At 48.3% G+C, this 19,370-nt stretch overlaps 1 protein-coding gene across 2 annotated transcripts in view; it reads left to right on the top strand.

The window, feature by feature from the left end:
• The window catches only part of UROD (uroporphyrinogen decarboxylase), a 183,810-nt gene that overhangs the window by 53,718 nt on the left and 110,722 nt on the right, over nt 1-19,370 (top strand). For both annotated transcript variants that reach the window (XM_078671761.1, XM_078671760.1), the window contains exon 5: nt 3,236-3,433. In XM_078671761.1, the coding sequence (XP_078527887.1) occupies nt 3,236-3,433 (198 nt within the window). The remainder of the gene's footprint in view (nt 1-3,235; nt 3,434-19,370) is intronic.

Raw genomic sequence — 19,370 nt, 5'->3', positions numbered from 1 at the left:
TTGCTCCTACCCATCATCAACACCCTATTTCCCACAGACTACCCACGTTATTGCTTTGTTGGAAGTATGTTCAGAGATGACGGGAACCGCAAGATGCCTACATTTCTGTGAAGGCCTGATGTCTCAAGAGGCTTTTCTGCTGTACTGGACTTCAGGCCTCAGTGTGCTTGAGTCCACACCTTGCACTTGTTCCCCACCGCAAAGTACCCGGATCATCTGGAGCGATTGTGGCAGTAGGACAAGATGATTTTCCACAGTGTGTTGCACTAGATGTGGTCACCGAGATATCTACTTTTAACAAGTGTGAGGTTAGCGGTCTCAGGAGGCCTTCATTCACGCATACGATTCTCCTTGTGCATCTCCATCCCTTTTCTATACCCTTCTCAATGTTTTAGTTGATATTTGTATTGCGCTTTCCATACCCCTTTTCGACCTAAATGTGTATTTGGGGTTATCTGACTCTACTATTTTGATTGAATTTAATGTGCCATGCAAGGTGTTGAGCGCTCTGATATCTGTATTTTGTTCCTTGGTGTCCTTCAGTGTGTCTGGTTAAGAGTGACTCTGTTTTATTTTTTACATTCGGGGCAGTAAACATTGAGGTACAAGGTGGTATACATGAGCTGGTGTACGAGGCCCATGCATCCCCCTTTTCTACCAAATAATTGGAGAGCCCAGTTATCCCTGTGGCGAAAGGTGTGGCATAGAATTTGGCTGCAAAATATAGCATGACCCCACCCCAGGTAAACTCCGGTGTCTAGCTCGAGTCAGCCCCCTGTCCAATCCTTCAGTCCCTGGGAATCCTGATTCCGTTGTAGAGCTTCAACCTAAGGTAAGCCCTTCGAGATGAATTGCACCCTACCAGTTCTCCCTCATCCACCACTCTAGGGTCAACCCCTCAGGTCCACCCTGTTTGATGGCTGCTCAGAAATGCTTTGTCCGCTCATGTTGAGATATTCTCATATCTATGATACTCAGCCACTTGAGCCCCCCCCTCCCACAGGCTCCCCATCCACCAGCACGACCCCCCACCTCAGCAAGGCACAAAAGCAAGCAGTCCCCTTCAGGCACTGTCATTCTCTGGACTTGACTCCGTCACTCAGTGTACTCTCTTCTGACACTGAGCCAGTGATGTGTCTCATTGTGTGAAGGCACCTCAGCTGTGACCACCTGAAGGGCCTGTAGCAGAGCTGTCCTTGGCCATGGGCGAGCTGGGCCCAGGCACCAATATTCCGAAGTAGACCACGAAAGCTGCCTGACCTAATGTCATTCAAACAGCAATTCGTCCATCCCACTTGGCCTCAATCATGGCCTGTTCAAGACTTTGTAATCAGCCACTAATATACCTCAGTGTAATTGTTAGCACCCCATCGACGCCCTGCCCTCCTTCCATCTTCCTTACACATCCTGCCGTCACACAGCAGCCCACCTCCCCCTTCAACTATCACTACATTTTCTTTCCACCCAGGCGCTGTCCTGGCTAATCCGATTTTGAGCTGGCCCTGACCTGCAGGAACACTCTTGAGTCCTGTACAAGCCAGAGACCTTGCCTGCAGTCACACTGCCATGTTATACACACTTAAGATGCCCCTGCTGAGAAAACCACGAGGGCAGCACACAGCCCTGAGTAACCCCAGTGGGATGAGCATGCCTTACAACTTCCCAGTCCTGTCCTCCGCATAGCCCAAGTATAATGGTACAACTCATCAGTATGAAGCTCTGCCGAGCAAGGAGCTCGCCGACAACCCTGACCGCAGCAGTGAGCGACCAGTCTTTACAAAAGATGTTGCTAAATCGACAAATACACAAGTGCTGTGACAGATAACTTGAATTAATGAACTGATGAGACCTTGTAGTTTAGTCTATACCCGGGTTCTCCAAAGTCGGTCCAGGAGGGCCAGAGCCATGCCAGATTTTTAGCATATCCTCTTTTAGATAAATGTAGTTGTCTTAAAAATCTGATTTGGATCTGGCCCTCCAAGACAGACTTTGGAGAACCCTGATCTATACTATAACATTGTGTTTTGTCTACAAGTTCTTGTGCAGTACAGCTTGGGTTTTTGGAATGATGCTGTGATGGTTTCCCTGGCTGTTACCTGGATCAGATGTATTTTAGAAACTATTGCAGTAGGAGAGCACAACATTGGCAAGAGGTGATAATCAGAATACTGTTTGTTCTGCCCTACTTAGAGGCAGGAAGCGAGATTTCTTTACCTCTAAGTGTGGGAGGGAAGCCTAGGAATGGCACCTCTGAAAACATTAGTACAAAAATATGGGCTCCTCGACTTGCTTGACCCCTCGAAGATGTAGTAATCGTCCATCTGGTGCAGATATCTTGGGAAATTTACATTTAACATTTAAGTCAACTTTACTCTGCTAGCTAAGCATCTAAATCTTTATCTTGGTAGAACCCTCAAAGAGAGTAGTAATCAAGATCACGTTGATGACAAGCTGTTCATTACAATTTTAGTTTAAACCCTTTGCTCGTGTTTTCAGAATTCATTCTCTCTGTCAATGGCACAGGCGTTGTTACCCAAATCTCTGCCAAGTGTATTTATTTCAAAACTTTACATACTTCTGAACTTCTCATTTCATCCTGTTCTTTCAAGAAAAGCCAAATAATGGGAAGTCATGGGGTCTGAGTTGTGGTTGTGTATGCTTGTAACGCGAGAGCATAGCTGCCTAGTGAGGTACAGCTTGTGTAAAAGTCTCCGACCCGTGCAGCGATTCAAATCACTCATTGGGTAACAAGTCTGAAACAACAAACACTGTCCATTATGGTGACCCTCAAACATTCATGGTGATGACCATTACAACTCATACCAATTTTCCTGGAGAGATTCCATGGTAACATGCCCCCTACAACTTCCATCTACTACCATTTTCTTGCTGCTAAACTCTGTGGCCTGCACTCTGGAGTCTTGCTTTCATATTAGGACGCAGTCTTCCAGAAATGGGTAGGATGGCAGAGCTTGGTGGTGAGAGATAAGGGTCCTAGCTTCCCGCCATTGCTCTGGTCTTCTCACCTTGCCACCCATGGCATGCAGTGATTGCACCACTAGAAGAACACCAGAAAGGACCTCCTTTTTTGTTACCTGAAATCATGTGTGTCTGCATTAATGCTTTATAATATTTAGGATTTAAATGAGAACAGCACTTCCTAGTTTGGGGGCTTCAGGCATTTCATGGGTACATATGAACTCTTCTAAAGTATGAGTTGCATTTTTCTTTTTAGGCTCTTGGCATGGAAGTGATCATGGTACCGGGCAAAGGGCCGACCTTCCCTGAACCCCTGAAAGGTGTGGAGGACCTTCTCAAGCTACAGCAGAAAGTGGATGTGACCGCAGAGCTCGGCTACGTCTTTCAGGCCATTACACTGACGCGACACAAGCTCGAGGGGAAAGTTCCACTCATCGGGTTCACTGGCGCCCCTGTAAGTCTCACGGGCACTTTGCCACTTTCTAATTTGCAGGTGTAGATCTCCTCACAGGCTCAAGTGGTAACTGGCAACATGGGGCCCGATGTAGGTAGCCCTTTACCGATCGGAATCGGCCGAAAATACCGATTTTCGGCCGTTTCCGATCGGTAAAGGGCTATGGAGATGTAGGGGCACATTTTCGGTAATTTTACCGATTCGTTATCATTACCGAATCGGTAAATTTACCGAGTCGGTAATATTTACCGATTCGGTAATGATAACGATTCGGTAAAATTACCGAAAATGCAATGTAGGTAGCCTATGTTCCGGCAGCACATGGCTTACAGAATCGGTATTTTACCATGGAATACAAATCCATGGTAAAAAACCGATTCCTGTGTACATGCACATCTGTGCATGTACACATGTGCCATGTGACAGACAGACGTGCCCTTAGGGCATGTCTGTGTGCCACATTGCACACATGGCCGTTTTGGGGGTGCTAGAGGGTGTCAAAGTGACACCCCCTGCACCCTTGTGAATTCTTTAATTACCGATTCGGTAAATACCGAATCGGTAATGCCTAATCATTCCTATGGGCTTCAAAGCCCATAGGAATGAATGGGCATTACCGATTCGGTATTTACCAAATCGGTAATTTAAGAATTGTTAAGGATTCGGTAACGAATCCAGATGTTGGGACCTACATCCCATTTACCGATTTTTTGAATACCGAATCGGTAGGATTCGGTATTTCAAAATCGGTAAATGGGATTTACCTACATCGGGCCCTTAGTCACACAAACCAATAAAAACAGAAGACAGACTTATTATCAGTGACAACGTGCTAGCCCTCTTTCTGTTTTCGAAAATAATACTGATAAATGATGTTTGCTTGTGTATTCATAACGCATGTTCTCTGCTTTGAATTTGCTCTTTTAAGAGTGATGATATAAGTCGTCACGTGAAAGTGTGTTTAAAAATAAATTACTGCAGTGATCTCTTTGTCAAATGCCTCTTTGTAGTGGGTAGCTCCCCTTTTTCAATGCTCTTCTGGGGATCTTGTCCAAGAAATGGAAACAAATGGACAGTTGTGAGTCCCTTCTGGCAAATGGGCCAAAACGGATTGGGGATGAGTCATGGAAGCTCACCACTGTATGTTTTTTAGGTCTCGCCTGTCGATGCGCATGCGCATCGAGCTTGCGAGCCTATTGCGGCTTAAACAACCTTTAACTAAGAAGCAAGGAATCGTGGCGATTCCTTGCAGTGCCCGTGACTTTTAAGCTCAATGCGCATGTGCATTGAGCTTAAAAGCGCGTGCACATCAGTTCCCTCAGCCGCAATCGCCGTCTGTTCCCTCAGCCGCATTCCTCCGACACCTTTTGAAGTGAAGCTTAGCTTCACTTCAAAGGCCCCGGCTTCTTCACACCCACATGCCGCTCTCCCCGCTCCGCCCCCTCCCCTGCCCGCCGTGTGCATTTCTCCTACACCCCCTCCCCACAGCAATGCCCTCCGTCTGTTTTACAATTTGAAGAGGTAATCGGAGTGCCTCCTCACATTTCACTTCACTGCCTTCCAACCTCATGGCTGAAACTTTAGTCACCATCTCCAGTTTGTCTTACCCCAAGCAGCGGTGCACGCACTACCAATCCTTCTGTTATGCCACATCTCGCAGCTTAGATTCCTTCGCTCTTTCTTTTACTCTCCACGTTTCTGCCTCTTTCACTCTCTCTTCCAACTCTCTCCCCCCTCTCCATTTACTTACACAAATCTCGCAGATACCCCAAGCAGCAGTGCCCGCACTACCAATCCTTCTGTTATGCCACATCTCTCAGCTTACATATTCCTTCGCTCTTTCTTTTACTCTCCACGTTTCTGCCTCTTTCACTCTCTCCTCCAACTCTCTCCCCCCTCTCCATTTACTTACACAAATCTCGCAGATACCCCAAGCAGCAGTGCCCGCACTACCAATCCTTCTGTTATGCCACATCTCTCAGCTTACATATTCCTTCGCTCTTTCTTTTACTCTCCACGTTTCTGCCTCTTTCACTCTCTCTTCCAACTCTCTCCCCCCTCTCCATTTACTTACACAAATCTCGCAGAAACCCTAATACCCCAAGCAGCGGTGCACGCACTACCAATCCTTCTGTTATGCCACATCTCGCAGCTTAGATTCCTTCGCTCTTTCTTTTACTCTCCACGTTTCTGCCTCTTTCACTCTCTCTTCCAACTCTCTCCCCCCTCTCCATTTACTTACACAAATCTCGCAGATACCCCAAGCAGCAGTGCCCGCACTACCAATCCTTCTGTTATGCCACATCTCTCAGTTTACAGATTCCTTAACTTTAGTCACCATCTCCTGTTTGTCGTACCCCAAGCAGCGGTGCACGCACTACCAATCCTTCTGTTATGCCACATCTCGCAGCTTAGATTCCTTCGCTCTTTCTTTTACTCTCCACGTTTCTGCCTTTTTCACTCTCTCTTCCAACTCTCTCCCCCCTCTCCATTTACTTACACAAATCTCGCAGATACCCCAAGCAGCAGTGCCCGCACTACCAATCCTTCTGTTATGCCACATCTCTCAGCTTACATATTCCTTCGCTCTTTCTTTTACTCTCCACGTTTCTGCCTCTTTCACTCTCTCTTCCAACTCTCTCCCCCCTCTCCATTTACTTACACAAATCTCGCAGAAACCCTAAGCAGCAGTGCCCGCACTACCAATCCTTCTGTTATGCCACATCTCGCAGCTTAGATTCCTTCGCTCTTTCTTTTCCTCTCCACGTTTCTGCCTCTTTCACTCTCTTCCAACTCTTACCCCCTCTCCATTTACTTACACAAATCTCGCAGATACCCCAAGCAGCAGTGCCCGCACTACCAATCCTTCTGTTATGCCACATCTCTCAGTTTACAGATTCATTAGCACTTTCATTTACTCTCCACGTTTCTGCCTCTTTCACTCTCTCTTCCAACTCTCTCCCCCCTCTCCATTTACTTACACAAATCTCGCAGATACCCCAAGCAGCAGTGCCTGCACTACCAATCCTTCTGTTATGCCACATCTCTCAGCTTACAGATTCGCACTTTCTTTTCCTCTCAACGATTCTGCCTCTTTCACTCTCTCTTACAACTCTCTCCCCCCCTCTCCATTTACTTTCAGCAGCAGTGCAAGCTTCCCTCACACACAGAGCAGGAACTGCACAGGCAGATAAAGTCCACATTTGTAAAGCGCCAATCACCCGTAAGGGTCTCTAGGCACTGGGGGGCCGTCGGGAAGATTAAGCGAGCTATTGCCCAGAGTCACATGGTGCTGGGCTGACCTGCCGCCGGAGCCGGGGATCGAACCGTGGTCCCCAGATTCCAGCGTCAGTCGCCCTGGCCGCGGCGCCACACCTCTTCCACTCGATACAGTGCAAGCTTCCCTCACACACGGAGCAGGTACAGCACAGGCAGCAACAGTGCAAGCTTCCCTCACACACAGAGCAGGTACAGCACAGGCAGCAACAGTGCAAGCTTCCCTCACACACAGAGCAGGTACAGCACAGGCAGCAACAGTGCAAGCTTCCCTCACACACGGAGCAGGTACAGCACAGGCAGCAACAGTGCAAGCTTCCCTCACACACAGAGCAGGTACAGCACAGGCAGCAACAGTGCAAGCTTCCCTCACACACAGAGCAGGTACAGCACAGGCAGCAACAGTGCAATGTTCCCTCACACACAGAGCAGGTACAGCACAGGCAGCAACAGTGCAAGCTTCCATCACACACGGAGCAGGTACAGCACAGGCAACAGCAGTGCAAGCTTCCCTTACACATGGAACAGGTACAGCACCGACAGCAGCAGTGCAAGCTTCCCTCACACACAGAGCAGGTACAGCACAGGCAGCTATGAACAATGTGCCTGACCTTATTGCAAGGTGAACTATCCCTTTCTTTCTATAAATTGAGATAAGCCTAGTAGTGGATGTGTTAGCTCCTACTACTAGTTTCAGTGTCTATTGTCACATTTACTTTGAACTATACATTCCTAAAGCCATATGTGTGTGTGCCCATTAATCCCTGGTGCTGTACTTCACCGTCCCTCAACCCTTTTCTAGTGAAAAAAGGGGGAGGGGGATTGGCAACGCCTCACGGGAGCAACCACCATGGAGGATGTGTCAAACTGGTACTCGCTTGACTCCCCACTGTATCATCATCAGCAGTTGCCAACCGTAAAAGTAAAGGGGATCAAAACATTGTGCTAAAGAAAACAAAACTCCGTGTAGTGATGTGAATGACACAACTACGTGATAGGGCCTACGCTCCCGCAGATACCACATCTCTCAGTTTACAGATTCATTAGCACTTTCATTTACTCTCCACGTTTCTGCCTCTTTCACTCTCTCTTCCAACTCTCTCCCCCCTCTCCATTTACTTACACAAATCTCGCAGATACCCCAAGCAGCTGTGCCCGCACTACCAATCCTTCTGTTATGCCACATCTCTCAGCTTACAGATTCGCACTTTCTTTTCCTCTCAACGATTCTGCCTCTTTCACTCTCTCTTACAACTCTCTCCCCCCTCTCCATTTACTTTCAGCAGCAGTGCAAGCTTCCCTCACACACAGAGCAGGAACTGCACAGGCAGCTACAGTGCAAGCTTCCCTCACACACAGAGCAGGTACAGCACAGGCAGCAACAGTGCAAGCTTTCCTCACACACAGAGCAGGTACAGCACCGACAGCAGCAGTGCAACCTTCCCTCACACATAGAGCAGGTACAGCACAGGCGGCAGCAGTGCAAGCTTCCATCACACACGGAACATGTACAGCACAGGCAGCAACAGTGCAAGCTTCCCTCACACACAGAGCAGGTACAGCACAGGCAGCAACAGTGCAAGCTTCCCTCACACACAGAGCAGGTACAGCACAGGCAGCAACAGTGCAATGTTCCCTCACACACACACACACACACACATACAACAACAAAAGGAAGAATAGAAATAAACTATCCTAATCCACACTCTAACTCCTAGATTGAAATCCTGAGTTCTAATTCACCCTAATAAACTAACAGCCTAATTCACCCTACAAATACACCCTCAAGATACGCAACAGAAAGACATCCTAGAAAATAACAACCAAAGTAAAAATACGCGCAATGATGTTTATCAAGCTTCAGGTCACCAAACCAACAATTATTAGGACAACATAACACCAACAAAAGAACGAAGAAATATCGGTCAGGATGCGAGGACGAGGATGTACAAACACAAAAGTAAAACAGCCTATTTTTAACTTGGGTAATAAACAAGCACTATTCATCCAGTAAATGGGACGGATTAAACACAATTGTCACGAGTTACACAAAAAGCCGTAGGCATATAACAATAGCAGTTCATCACACGGATTTACATCAAATATAAAAAACATATTACGCAACTTGGATTCAGCGCTAACATCCCTCAGCCGCACTCCTCCCACACCCCCGCTCCGCCCCCTCCCCTGCCTGCCGTGTCGCGTTTCTTCAGTTATCTTAGCCCCACTCCAGGCCCCTGCTGGTTTCACACCCTCATGCCGCTCTCCCCGCTCACCCCCTCCCCTGCCCGCCGTCTCAGTTATCTTAGCCGCACTCCATGCCCCTGCTGCTTTCACACCCTCATGCCGCTCTCCCCGCTCACCCCCTCCCCTGCCCGCCGGGTCACATTCATCCCCCCTCCCCTTCTCTGCCTTCCCTCCATTCACCCCAGCGCGACTTCTCCTCCCCCCTAATTACATGCCTGCTGTTTACTTCTTTCACGGCAGCTCTCTCGCACATCAAAGGCTGCCCCCCACGCCTCGCAACAGACTTCGTTGGCCCCGAGGCAACCAGTTCTGACACACACCAACTTACAGCTTGACTTGTACTGACCCTGCACCCCAGCAGACATGCAAGCATCAGACATCCACTATCATCAGACATATATATTCACCCACTCTGCTTCAGTCACCCACTTACACAAATCGCGCCGATACCCCGAGCAGCAGTGCCCGCAATACCGAGCGTTCTGTTATGCCACATCTCTCAGCTTACAGATACCTTCGCTTTCTTTTCGTTTCCTCTCAACGTTTCTGCCTCTTTCACTCTCTCCTCCAACTCTCTCCCCCTCTCCATTTACTTAAACAAATCTCGCAGATACCCCAAGCAGCAGTGCCCGCACTAGCGAGCGTTCTGTTATGCCACATCTCTCAGCTTACAGATACCTTCGCTCTTTCTTTTCTTTTCCTATCAACTTTTCTGCCTCTTTCACTCTCTCCTCCAACTCTCTCCCCATCTCCATTTACTTAAAAAAATCTCGCAGATACCCCAAGCAGCAGTGCCCGCACTAGCGAGCTTTCTGTTATGCCACATCTCTCAGCTTACAGATACCTTTGCTCTTTCTTTTCTTTTCCTCTCAACGTTTCTGCCTCTTTCACTCTCTCCTCCAACTCTCTCCCCCCTCTCCATTTACTTAAACAAATCTCGCAGATACCCCAAGCAGCATTGCCCGCACTAGCGAGCGTTCTGTTATGCCACATCTCTCAGGTTACAGATCCCTTCTCTCTTTCTATTCCTCTCCACGTTTCTGCCTCTTTCACTCTCTCTTCCAACTCTCTCCCCCCTCTCCATTTACTTACACAAATCTTGGTGAGGCACAGGCAGCAACAGTCCAAGCTTCCCTCACACACAGAGCAGGTACAGCACAGGCAGCAACAGTGCAAGCTTCCAGCACACACGGAGCAGGTACAGCACAGGCAACAGCAATGCAAGCTTCCCTCAAACACGGAGCAGGTACAGCACAGGCAGTAACAGTGCAAGCTTCCCTCACACACAGAGCAGGTACAGCACAGGCAGCAACAGTGCAACCTTCCCTCACACACAGAGCAGGTACAGCACAGGCAGCAACAGTGCAAGCTTCCATCACACACGGAGCAGGTACAGCACGGGCAACAGCAATGCAAGCTTCACTCAAACACGGAGCAGGTACAGCACAGGCAACAGCAGTGCAAGCTTCCCTTACACATGGAACAGGTACAGCACCGACAGCAGCAGTGCAACCTTCCCTCACACATAGAGCAGGTACAGCACAGGCGGCAGCAGTGCAAGCTTCCATCACACACGGAACATGTACAGCACAGGCAACAGCAATGCAAGCTTCCCTCAAACACGGAGCAGGTACAGCACCGACAGCAGCAGTGCAAGCTTCCCTTACACATGGAACAGGTACAGCACCGACAGCAGCAGTGCAAGCTTCCCTCACACATAGATCAGGTACAGCACAGGCGGCAGCAGTGCAAGCTTCCCTTACACATGGAACAGGTACAGCACAGGCAACAGCAATGCAAGCTTCCCTCAAACACGGAGCAGGTACAGCACAGGCAGCAGCAGTGCAAGCTTCCCTCACACACGGAACAGGTACAGCACAGGCAGCAACAGTGCAAGCTTCCCTTACACACAGAGCAGGTACAGCACAGGCAACAGCAATGCAAGCTTCCCTCAAACACGGAGCAGGTACAGCACAGGCAGCAACAGTGGAAGCTTCCCTCACAAACGGAGCAGGTACAGCACAGGCAGCAACAGTGCAAGCTTCCCTCACACACAGAGCAGGTACAGCACAGGCAGCAACAGTGCAAGCTTCCCTCACACACAGAGCAGGTACGGCACAGGCAGCAACAGTGCAATGTTCCCTCACACACAGAGCAGGTACAGCACAGGCAGCAACAGTGCAATGTTCCCTCACACACAGAGCAGGTACAGCACAGGCAGCAACAGTGCAAGCTTCCATCACACACGGAGCAGGTACAGCACAGGCAACAGCAGTGCAAGCTTCCCTTACACATGGAACAGGTACAGCACCGACAGCAGCAGTGCAAGCTTCCCTCAGTAACACGTACACACAGCAGCATTACCTATGCACTTCCTTAACAACCCACAGCATTACATCTATCTTCCAATAAACAAATATAACACATCCAGTTTATGAACATTTTTACACACGCCACACACAACTGCAGCTCTTACTGCATGCCTCAACAACGCACATGCAAAGAACTGTTACTGCATACTTACAACACGTACACACACAGCAACATCAACGATTCCAGTATTTAAAAGTAGCCACACACACATTAAGGTCCGCATCCGCTGCAATGTTCTCTATTTTCATAATAAAGTTAACGTCACACGTTAAAAGTGGACAAAGCCATCAAAAGGACACCAATTCACAACATAAAGCACTTACTAAAGTAAGGGAAAATAAACCATTAAACCATGCCGGAGTAATTCAAAAACACAAACAAAGTGCGTAATCACAAAAGCACGAGCCTTCACAGCCTAATTGCAATTCTGCAAAAAATACAATAAAGTATTCCACTCTAAGTAAGCAAAGGAATGTAAAAAATTCATTAAGTTATGCGAAACAATAAGGGAAAGAAGATGTCTACAAGCAACAACTTAAGTCCAATAATAAACGGTCTAATACAAAGACAAATGAATATAACAAATACACGTTCAAAAAATCATCAGTCACAAGATGGATGAACTTCCACATTGTTAGTACATCTTGTTATAGACAGTGACCATAAACATGCAAAGGTACACGGAACAAAGCTTACTTAACAAGGACCAGAACATTTATAACTGGCTTCTCACTAAAACTTTCAGGAAAACATCCCATCAGTAAGGATTAAAATTGACTTTTACGCAACTAGAACACAATATTTACATACCCTAAATTAAAAATATCACGAACATTATTACATACAATTACAAAATAGCAGTTTGTAAAATGTTAAAATTATACACATTAAATAACAGTACTTCTTATTTATACATAAATATACTCGAAACGAAATAGCCCTTCGAAGTGCTAAAATCATTTCATGTACGTAAAATAACGAACAGCAGCTACAAAATAATTAAATTAGAGTTGTCGCTAACATATACATTATATATCAACAAGAAAAACACTTAATTAAATTTAATTTACATAAATAAATGACAATAATTACAATCGCTAACAAAAAAGTTCTATATTTATATAAACACACTCCTAATAATTAATTACTTTGTACATACTATGGATACTACATTTAATTAGATAACAAAACGCTTACAAATAATATCTTACCTGTCAAACGACGCAGCAACACCACACGAACAAGCACACTCCTTCCGCGCCCGAAGTTTCTCGATCTTCTGGCCATTTCCACCGTTGACGTAAGCAAATCGGAACGCTACGTCAAAAACGTAGCGCTCCGATTGGCTAAAAATAAACGTCAATCAAAAACAATATTTAACAATACAAAAAAAAACTAGAACGCTAACGTAGGTAGCGTCAAGGACACGCATTGCGTCCTCCATTTTACAATTATTCACTTACATACGGGAGTCAACAGACACAAAACACACACATAACACAACACATATTACAAAACTCTCCCTCACTCACCCTCACTCACCCTCAACCCCTCACTCACCCTCACTCACCCTCACCCACCCTCACTCACATCCTCACTCACCCTCACTCACCCTCACCCTCACTCACCCTCACCCTCACTCAGCCTCACTCACCCTCACTCACCCTCACTCTCCCTCACTCTCCCTCACTCTCCCTCACTCTCCCTCACTCTCCCTCACTCACTCACCCTCACTCACCCTCACTCACCCTCACTCACCCTCAACCCCTCACCCTCACTCACTCACCCTCACTCACCCTCACCCTCCCTCAACACTCACCCTCACTCACCCTCAATCCCTCACCCTCACCCACCCTCAACCCCTCACCCTCAACCCCTCACTCACCCTCACTCTTACTCACCCTCACTCACCCTCAACCCCTCCCTCACCCTCAACCCCTCACCCTCACCTTCACTCACCCTCAACCCCTCACCCTCACTCACCCTCAACCCCTCACTCACCCTCACTCACCCTCAACCCCTCACCCTCACTCACCCTCCCTCACCCTCAACCACCCTCACCCTCACTCACCCTCAACCCCTCACCCTCACTCACCCTCAACCCCTCACCCTCACCCTCAACCCCTCACCCTCAACACCTCACTCACCCTCACTCTCACTCACACTCAGTCACCCTCCCTCACCCTCAACCCCTCACCCTCACTCACCCTCAATCACACTCACCCTCACTCACCCTCACCCTCACTCACCCTCAACCCCTCACACTCAATCACCCTCACCCTCACTCACCCTCAACCCCTCACCCTCACTCACCCTCAATCACCCTCACCCTCACTCACCCTCACCCTCACTCACCCTCAACCCCTCACCCTCAATCACCCTCACCCTCACTCACCCTCAACCCCTCACCCTCACTCACACTCACTCACCCTCACTCACCCTCACCCTCACTCACCCTCACTCACCCTCACCCTCACTCACCCTCACTCACCCTCACTCACCCTCACCCTCACTCACCCTCAACGCCTCACCCTCAACGCCTCACCCTCAACCCCTCACTCACCCTCAACCCCTCACCCTCACTCACCCTCAACCCTTCACCCTCAACCCCTCACTCACCCTCACTCTCACTCACCCTCACTCACCCTCAACCCCTCAGCCTCACCCTCACTCACCCTCACCCTCACTCACCCTCAACCCCTCACCCACCCTCACTCACCCTCAACCACTCACACTCACTCACCCTCACTCACCCTCAACTCCTCACCCTCACTCACCCTCAACACCTCACCCTCACTCACCCTCACTCACCCTCAACCCCTCACCCTCAACACCTCACTCACCCTCTCTCACTCACCCGCACTAACCCTCAACCCCTCACACTCAATCACCCTCACCCACCCTCAACCCCTCACCCTCACCCTCACTCACCCTCACTCACCCTCACTCACCCTCACTCACCCTCAACCCCTCACCCTCAATCACCCTCACCCTCACTCACCCTCAACCCCTCACCCTCACCCTCACTCACACTCACCCTCACTCACCCTCACCCTCACTCACCTTCACTCACCCTCACCCTCACTCACCCTCAATCACCCTCACCCTCAATCACCCTCACCCTCAATCACCCTCACCCTCACTCACTCTCAACCCCTCACCCTCACCCACCCTCAACCCCTCACCCTCACCCTCACTCACCCTCAACCCCTCACCCTCAACACCTCACTCACCCTCACTCTCACTCACCCTCACCCCCTCACCCTCACTCACCCACCCTCACCCACCCTCACCCACCCTCACCCTCACTCACCCTCAATCACCCTCACTCACCCTCACTCACCCTCACCCTCAACTCCTCACCCTCAACTCCTCACCCTCACTCACCCTCAACAACTCACCCTCACCCTCACTCACCCTCAACCCCTCACCCCCTCACCCTCACTCACCCTCACCCTCACTCACCCTCAACCCCCACCCTCAACACCTCACCCTCAACCCCTCACCCTCACTCACCCTCACAACACATATTGTGTTACAATAGGTGTCACATTTGCGAAAGCTAAAACTATCTAGAGATGTAGCATAACGACGAGAGCTGCCATATAAGTAACGTAAATACAAAACATGTTGCATTCAAAATGCTATAGGTGTCACATTTGCGAAAGTTATAACTATTGGCATTGTAAAGGACAAAGCCATCAATTTAGCAATTTTAACAACGAAAAATTAAATAAATATGTCATTTACAAGACCAATAACTACAACTTTTCTAATGCGAGGCCTATTGCATTCCAACGCCACTCACACACGCAACGCCACTCACACACGCAACGCCACTCACACACGCAACGCCACTCACACACGCAACGCCACTCACACACGCAACGCCACTCACACACGCCACTCATCCACGCAACGCCACTCATCCACGCAACACCACTCATCCATATTCAAAACGAAAAATGTCAAACTTCTATTGCGAGACCTATTGCATTTTCAATGCTTGTTTGTTAGTGTTTTCCTGGGGTGGGGGAGAACAGTTTAGCATTCTTAAGGGAGAGCACCCGTATAAAATAAAAACCTAACCCACCAATGCAACATATGCTGTCCTCGACTGTCACTGGTTTGGGAGGATGCACCGCAGCCAGTACCACATCTGTGATCTCAAATGTGTAAGGACCAACCGAGGTGCAGCACGGTAGAGAGCAGCAGTAGTTTGAGTATTCACTTCATCTAAAAAATGCTTACACTGGGTGGAAAGCAGTTTTCGCCTTCTCTTGCAGTTGTGTTTACAGACATGCTTCACATGCAAGGGGAAATGCAGCAAAAAGGTATGGAGCCATATGTGTACTCGGGGCCTTCTCAGCTACACTTCAGGATTACCAGAATTACCTTAATGGGAGTCGCTGTAGCCCCCTTTGTGCCATCCAGGGCACGAGGAGCCTATACAGATGCGGACAGTAGAGTCGTAGCTGTGTTTTTGCAGACCCCTTTCCATCCTCTCCTTGAAAGGGGCAAAGACCCACCCATTGGTCAGCACCCAACATTCAAGTGAGAAAACCCCCACTTTTGTGAGTATGGTTGGTGTGTTCGAGAGCGTGCTTTGCATGCTGCATTAGGACCCGTAAGGCCTCTGCTGCACTGAGTGCACAGGCTCAAATTGTGTAAATTTTGGGCACATTGTACTGTGTTGATTTCAGTCTTTGTGATACTGGACATACTGCGCGCAGTTACTGCACAGAGGCTAAGCTCCTGCTAATTAAGTCCTACTCAATGTGCCAACACTTTCCCCATTATGGAATGGGTTGGGCCCTCGCGACCGGCTCACAGGAGGGCCCTTTTCAACCCCTTCAATCATAGATAGTCTGGGATGGATTGGTGGGGTGGGAATGTGGTCTTGTTGAGAGGCCAGGCGGGTCACTTGGATAATATTGTTGCCAAAGAAGGAACAGTACTACCCTCTCCGCTTTAGTGGGAACACTCTCCTTATGGAAAATAGAGGTGGCCATGTGGCTTCAGACAAGACACAAAGGCCTTGATTCTAAATTTTGAAGTTTGCACGGTACTGGGACTGCAGTAAAATCGGAAGTGATTTTTCTTTTCTATTACCACATGGTAGAATCGCCACAATACAGTGCAATTTTGAGTAACATTCCATGAAATGGGGAATTACCGTGCGGGACCGATTTGTGCAGTCCTCAACTCAAATAGAATCCCTAATTCCATGGGGTTGTACTACACATATTGAACACCGACTCTGAGCAGGTGGTAATGTATGCGCAAGCCTGTTAGTAGGGTGGCAGGTTGAGGGAGGGCTGTTGGGGGGGATATAAGAGGAAGCTTTTTTTTGTAGCAAGCGTCCGCCTTCTTGGGGGAGGGGGAGGGACTTGGCTGCTGCCGTCCTCAAAGCTTGTTTTAGTTTATATTATGGAGGAATTTCCGGCCAGAAAAATGTTTGTTTTCCTAACCCTATTTTGCCGGGTGTGAGAGCGCAAACCTCTCATAATAACTCAGAATCCGATTAATACATAAGGATATGTGTACATTTTGTTCTGCAGGGCTTGTGAGTCTGGCCATAGTGTCTTGTTGTGTCATATTTTAAATAGTGAAGCAGATGGGCCCTGATAATGCCCGGTTTGTGCTAACTCACACTCTACTCTCCAACCTTACTTTGTATAATTTGGCTCATGGTAACTTTTAGCAGGAACAACTTTCACCTGCACAAAACCCATGGAAGACTAGAAGAAGGACATCATTGGTGGATGCATAATTCACCAACTTGGAGATTTGCAAGCATTGGAAACAAGTCGTCTAAAAAATTACTTTGTTTACCAGATCATTGCACAATGCAGATCAACGGGTAATAGTGCCTTTGGCCAGCGGGATACTATGCAATTACCTATTGAAAGCTAAGTTTGCTTTTAAATGATAAAACATAGCGACCTGTTTTGGATGGCATCTTCCCATCCTCTTCCTCTTCTTCTGACCTACCTGTGTCTTCTCACCCCAGGCCTTCCATGCAGTGGTCGGTCTGTGACCACCTTCAGCTGCACCCCACTTCCCAGTTGTAAGCAGCTGGCTCACAAATAGGGGAATCTCTTGCATATTGGCAAGAGATTCCCCCAAGTATACAGTAATCTGTGAGTATTCCCAATAAACCAGTACCTTGTTAGGTAAAGTTAGGATGGGCTCACTGTTGGAGTTTGACTGACTCAGGGTATCGACAGTTCACTGTGCTTGCATGTGTGTAGTGTAACTGCTCTTGAGACAAGGATGTGGTTTTGTTTCTCTGGTAGAGCAGGTTCTGTCCAAGATGGAGACAATCATGTCAAAGGTGTGGGACAATTAGCGCCTCTCCCATTGCCTGTGTGTTCCTTTGTGAGGAATGTGAGCACCACCACAGAGGGGATTGGGGCACCGATTCTAACCGGTCCTGTCCAGACCTATTAAAAACCCCGACTCTGAGCCAAAGGAAGATTGGCACAACTTAGAAATTACCATGGAGAAGAAGGTGGTATAGTTCCGAATGGCGCTGTATCCATGAAATTCCACTAGTGAGATTTGGATCATTGAAATGTATTGTTTACCCCATGTAGTCCTCATATTTCACTACCTGCCTTACGTATCCTCTGAGCACCAGCACTGTGAACCCTGGCAGCATCATGGTGCCGTGCCACAGGCTCTTACTAGGTGAATCTAGGAGCTATGCAGTTGAGCACCACCTTTCTACATTAGAAATTGATGCTGATGATGTAAATTCTTGCAAAAACAGAGTGCCCAACTCCGGCACAAACCCCGTCCCACTGTGATGTTCACATGGAGGTAATAACTAAGTTTCTGCCTACGATGGGCACACTGTACTGCAGTGTTGTGTATTTGTAAAGGACACTATCACCCGCGATGACGTTCTTAATATGTAAAAGAATGAATGCCGATGCCCGAAGCTCTGCTTCCAAGCCCACGGATAGTGCAATTAAATATAGGTGCACCAAATACAAACGCTGGGTGTAGGAAAGTGCCCCTTATTGGCATGGTTACTCCCACTATTTGCCTGGAACCTGATGCAACTTTGACTGGAAGTGTACTGGGTTCCTGCTAACCAGGTCCCCAGTACCAGAGGTCTTTTCCTAAACTGTACCATTGTAACACAATTGGCACTACTTTAGGCTTTATGAATAATCCATACTAATATAATAAAGAGAGAGCCCAAACCTTTGAGGCGGGTAATCTCAGGAACCACAGCACCAATCACAACACCCAATACAGCGTTGGAAAGGGCAGTTGCAGCAGAAGGACATAGGCTACGCAGACGCCCACATATACATTTAAAAGGTAAAAGAACCGTGCCAGCAAAGTAGTTACTTGTGGGCGTGTCTGCATTGTGCTGTGGGCGTGTGCTGGGGGGCGTGACAAACGCTGGGGGCATGTGGTACGTTCCGCCCTTCGGGCTGGACTGTTCCCATGATGCACAGGGTCAAGGCTGATTTGCATATGGCCATGTCTGAACTGGGGTGGTGTGTAGTGCAAAAAAAACGATGGATTTAGGCCCAGATCTCTGTACTGGGGTGACATTGTTCTGCATTCTGTCCATCAACTGTTGTTTTTGCATTTGTCACCCCAAGTGGGATGGGTATGCTCAGACGTGAGTCCCATGATCTCCACACCACTGAAGTCAAGCTATCCTGGCTGAAGACGGCTGATAGCCAGAAACTGGTCCTAGAATGGTTGATTTCGGTCCAGGAAAGACATGGCTTGGCAGTTCGGGCTGGACTGTTCCCATGAGGCACAGGGTCAAGGCTGAACTGGGGTGGTGTGGAGTGCAAAAAAACGACGGATTTAGGCCCAGAAGGGTGAATGTATGACATTGTTCTGCATTCTGTCTCATTTCGTGTGCTGGGGGCCTGGGCGTGTGCGGGGCGCGGGATTACGGGAAAAAAAAGCAAGCGTTGTGCCAAATATTTCATTGTTTTTTCTTCCCAGGTTCTGTACATTCCAGCTCTGGGTGTCCACCCTGCTCCCTTTAAATACCCCTGCACCC

Source organism: Lissotriton helveticus, chromosome 1_2 (genome assembly GCF_964261635.1).
Source record: "Lissotriton helveticus chromosome 1_2, aLisHel1.1, whole genome shotgun sequence".
Classification (NCBI taxonomy): domain Eukaryota; kingdom Metazoa; phylum Chordata; class Amphibia; order Caudata; family Salamandridae; genus Lissotriton; species Lissotriton helveticus.
The sequence above is the reverse complement of the archived record's forward strand: the minus strand, read 5'-3'. Positions and strand labels throughout refer to the sequence as shown.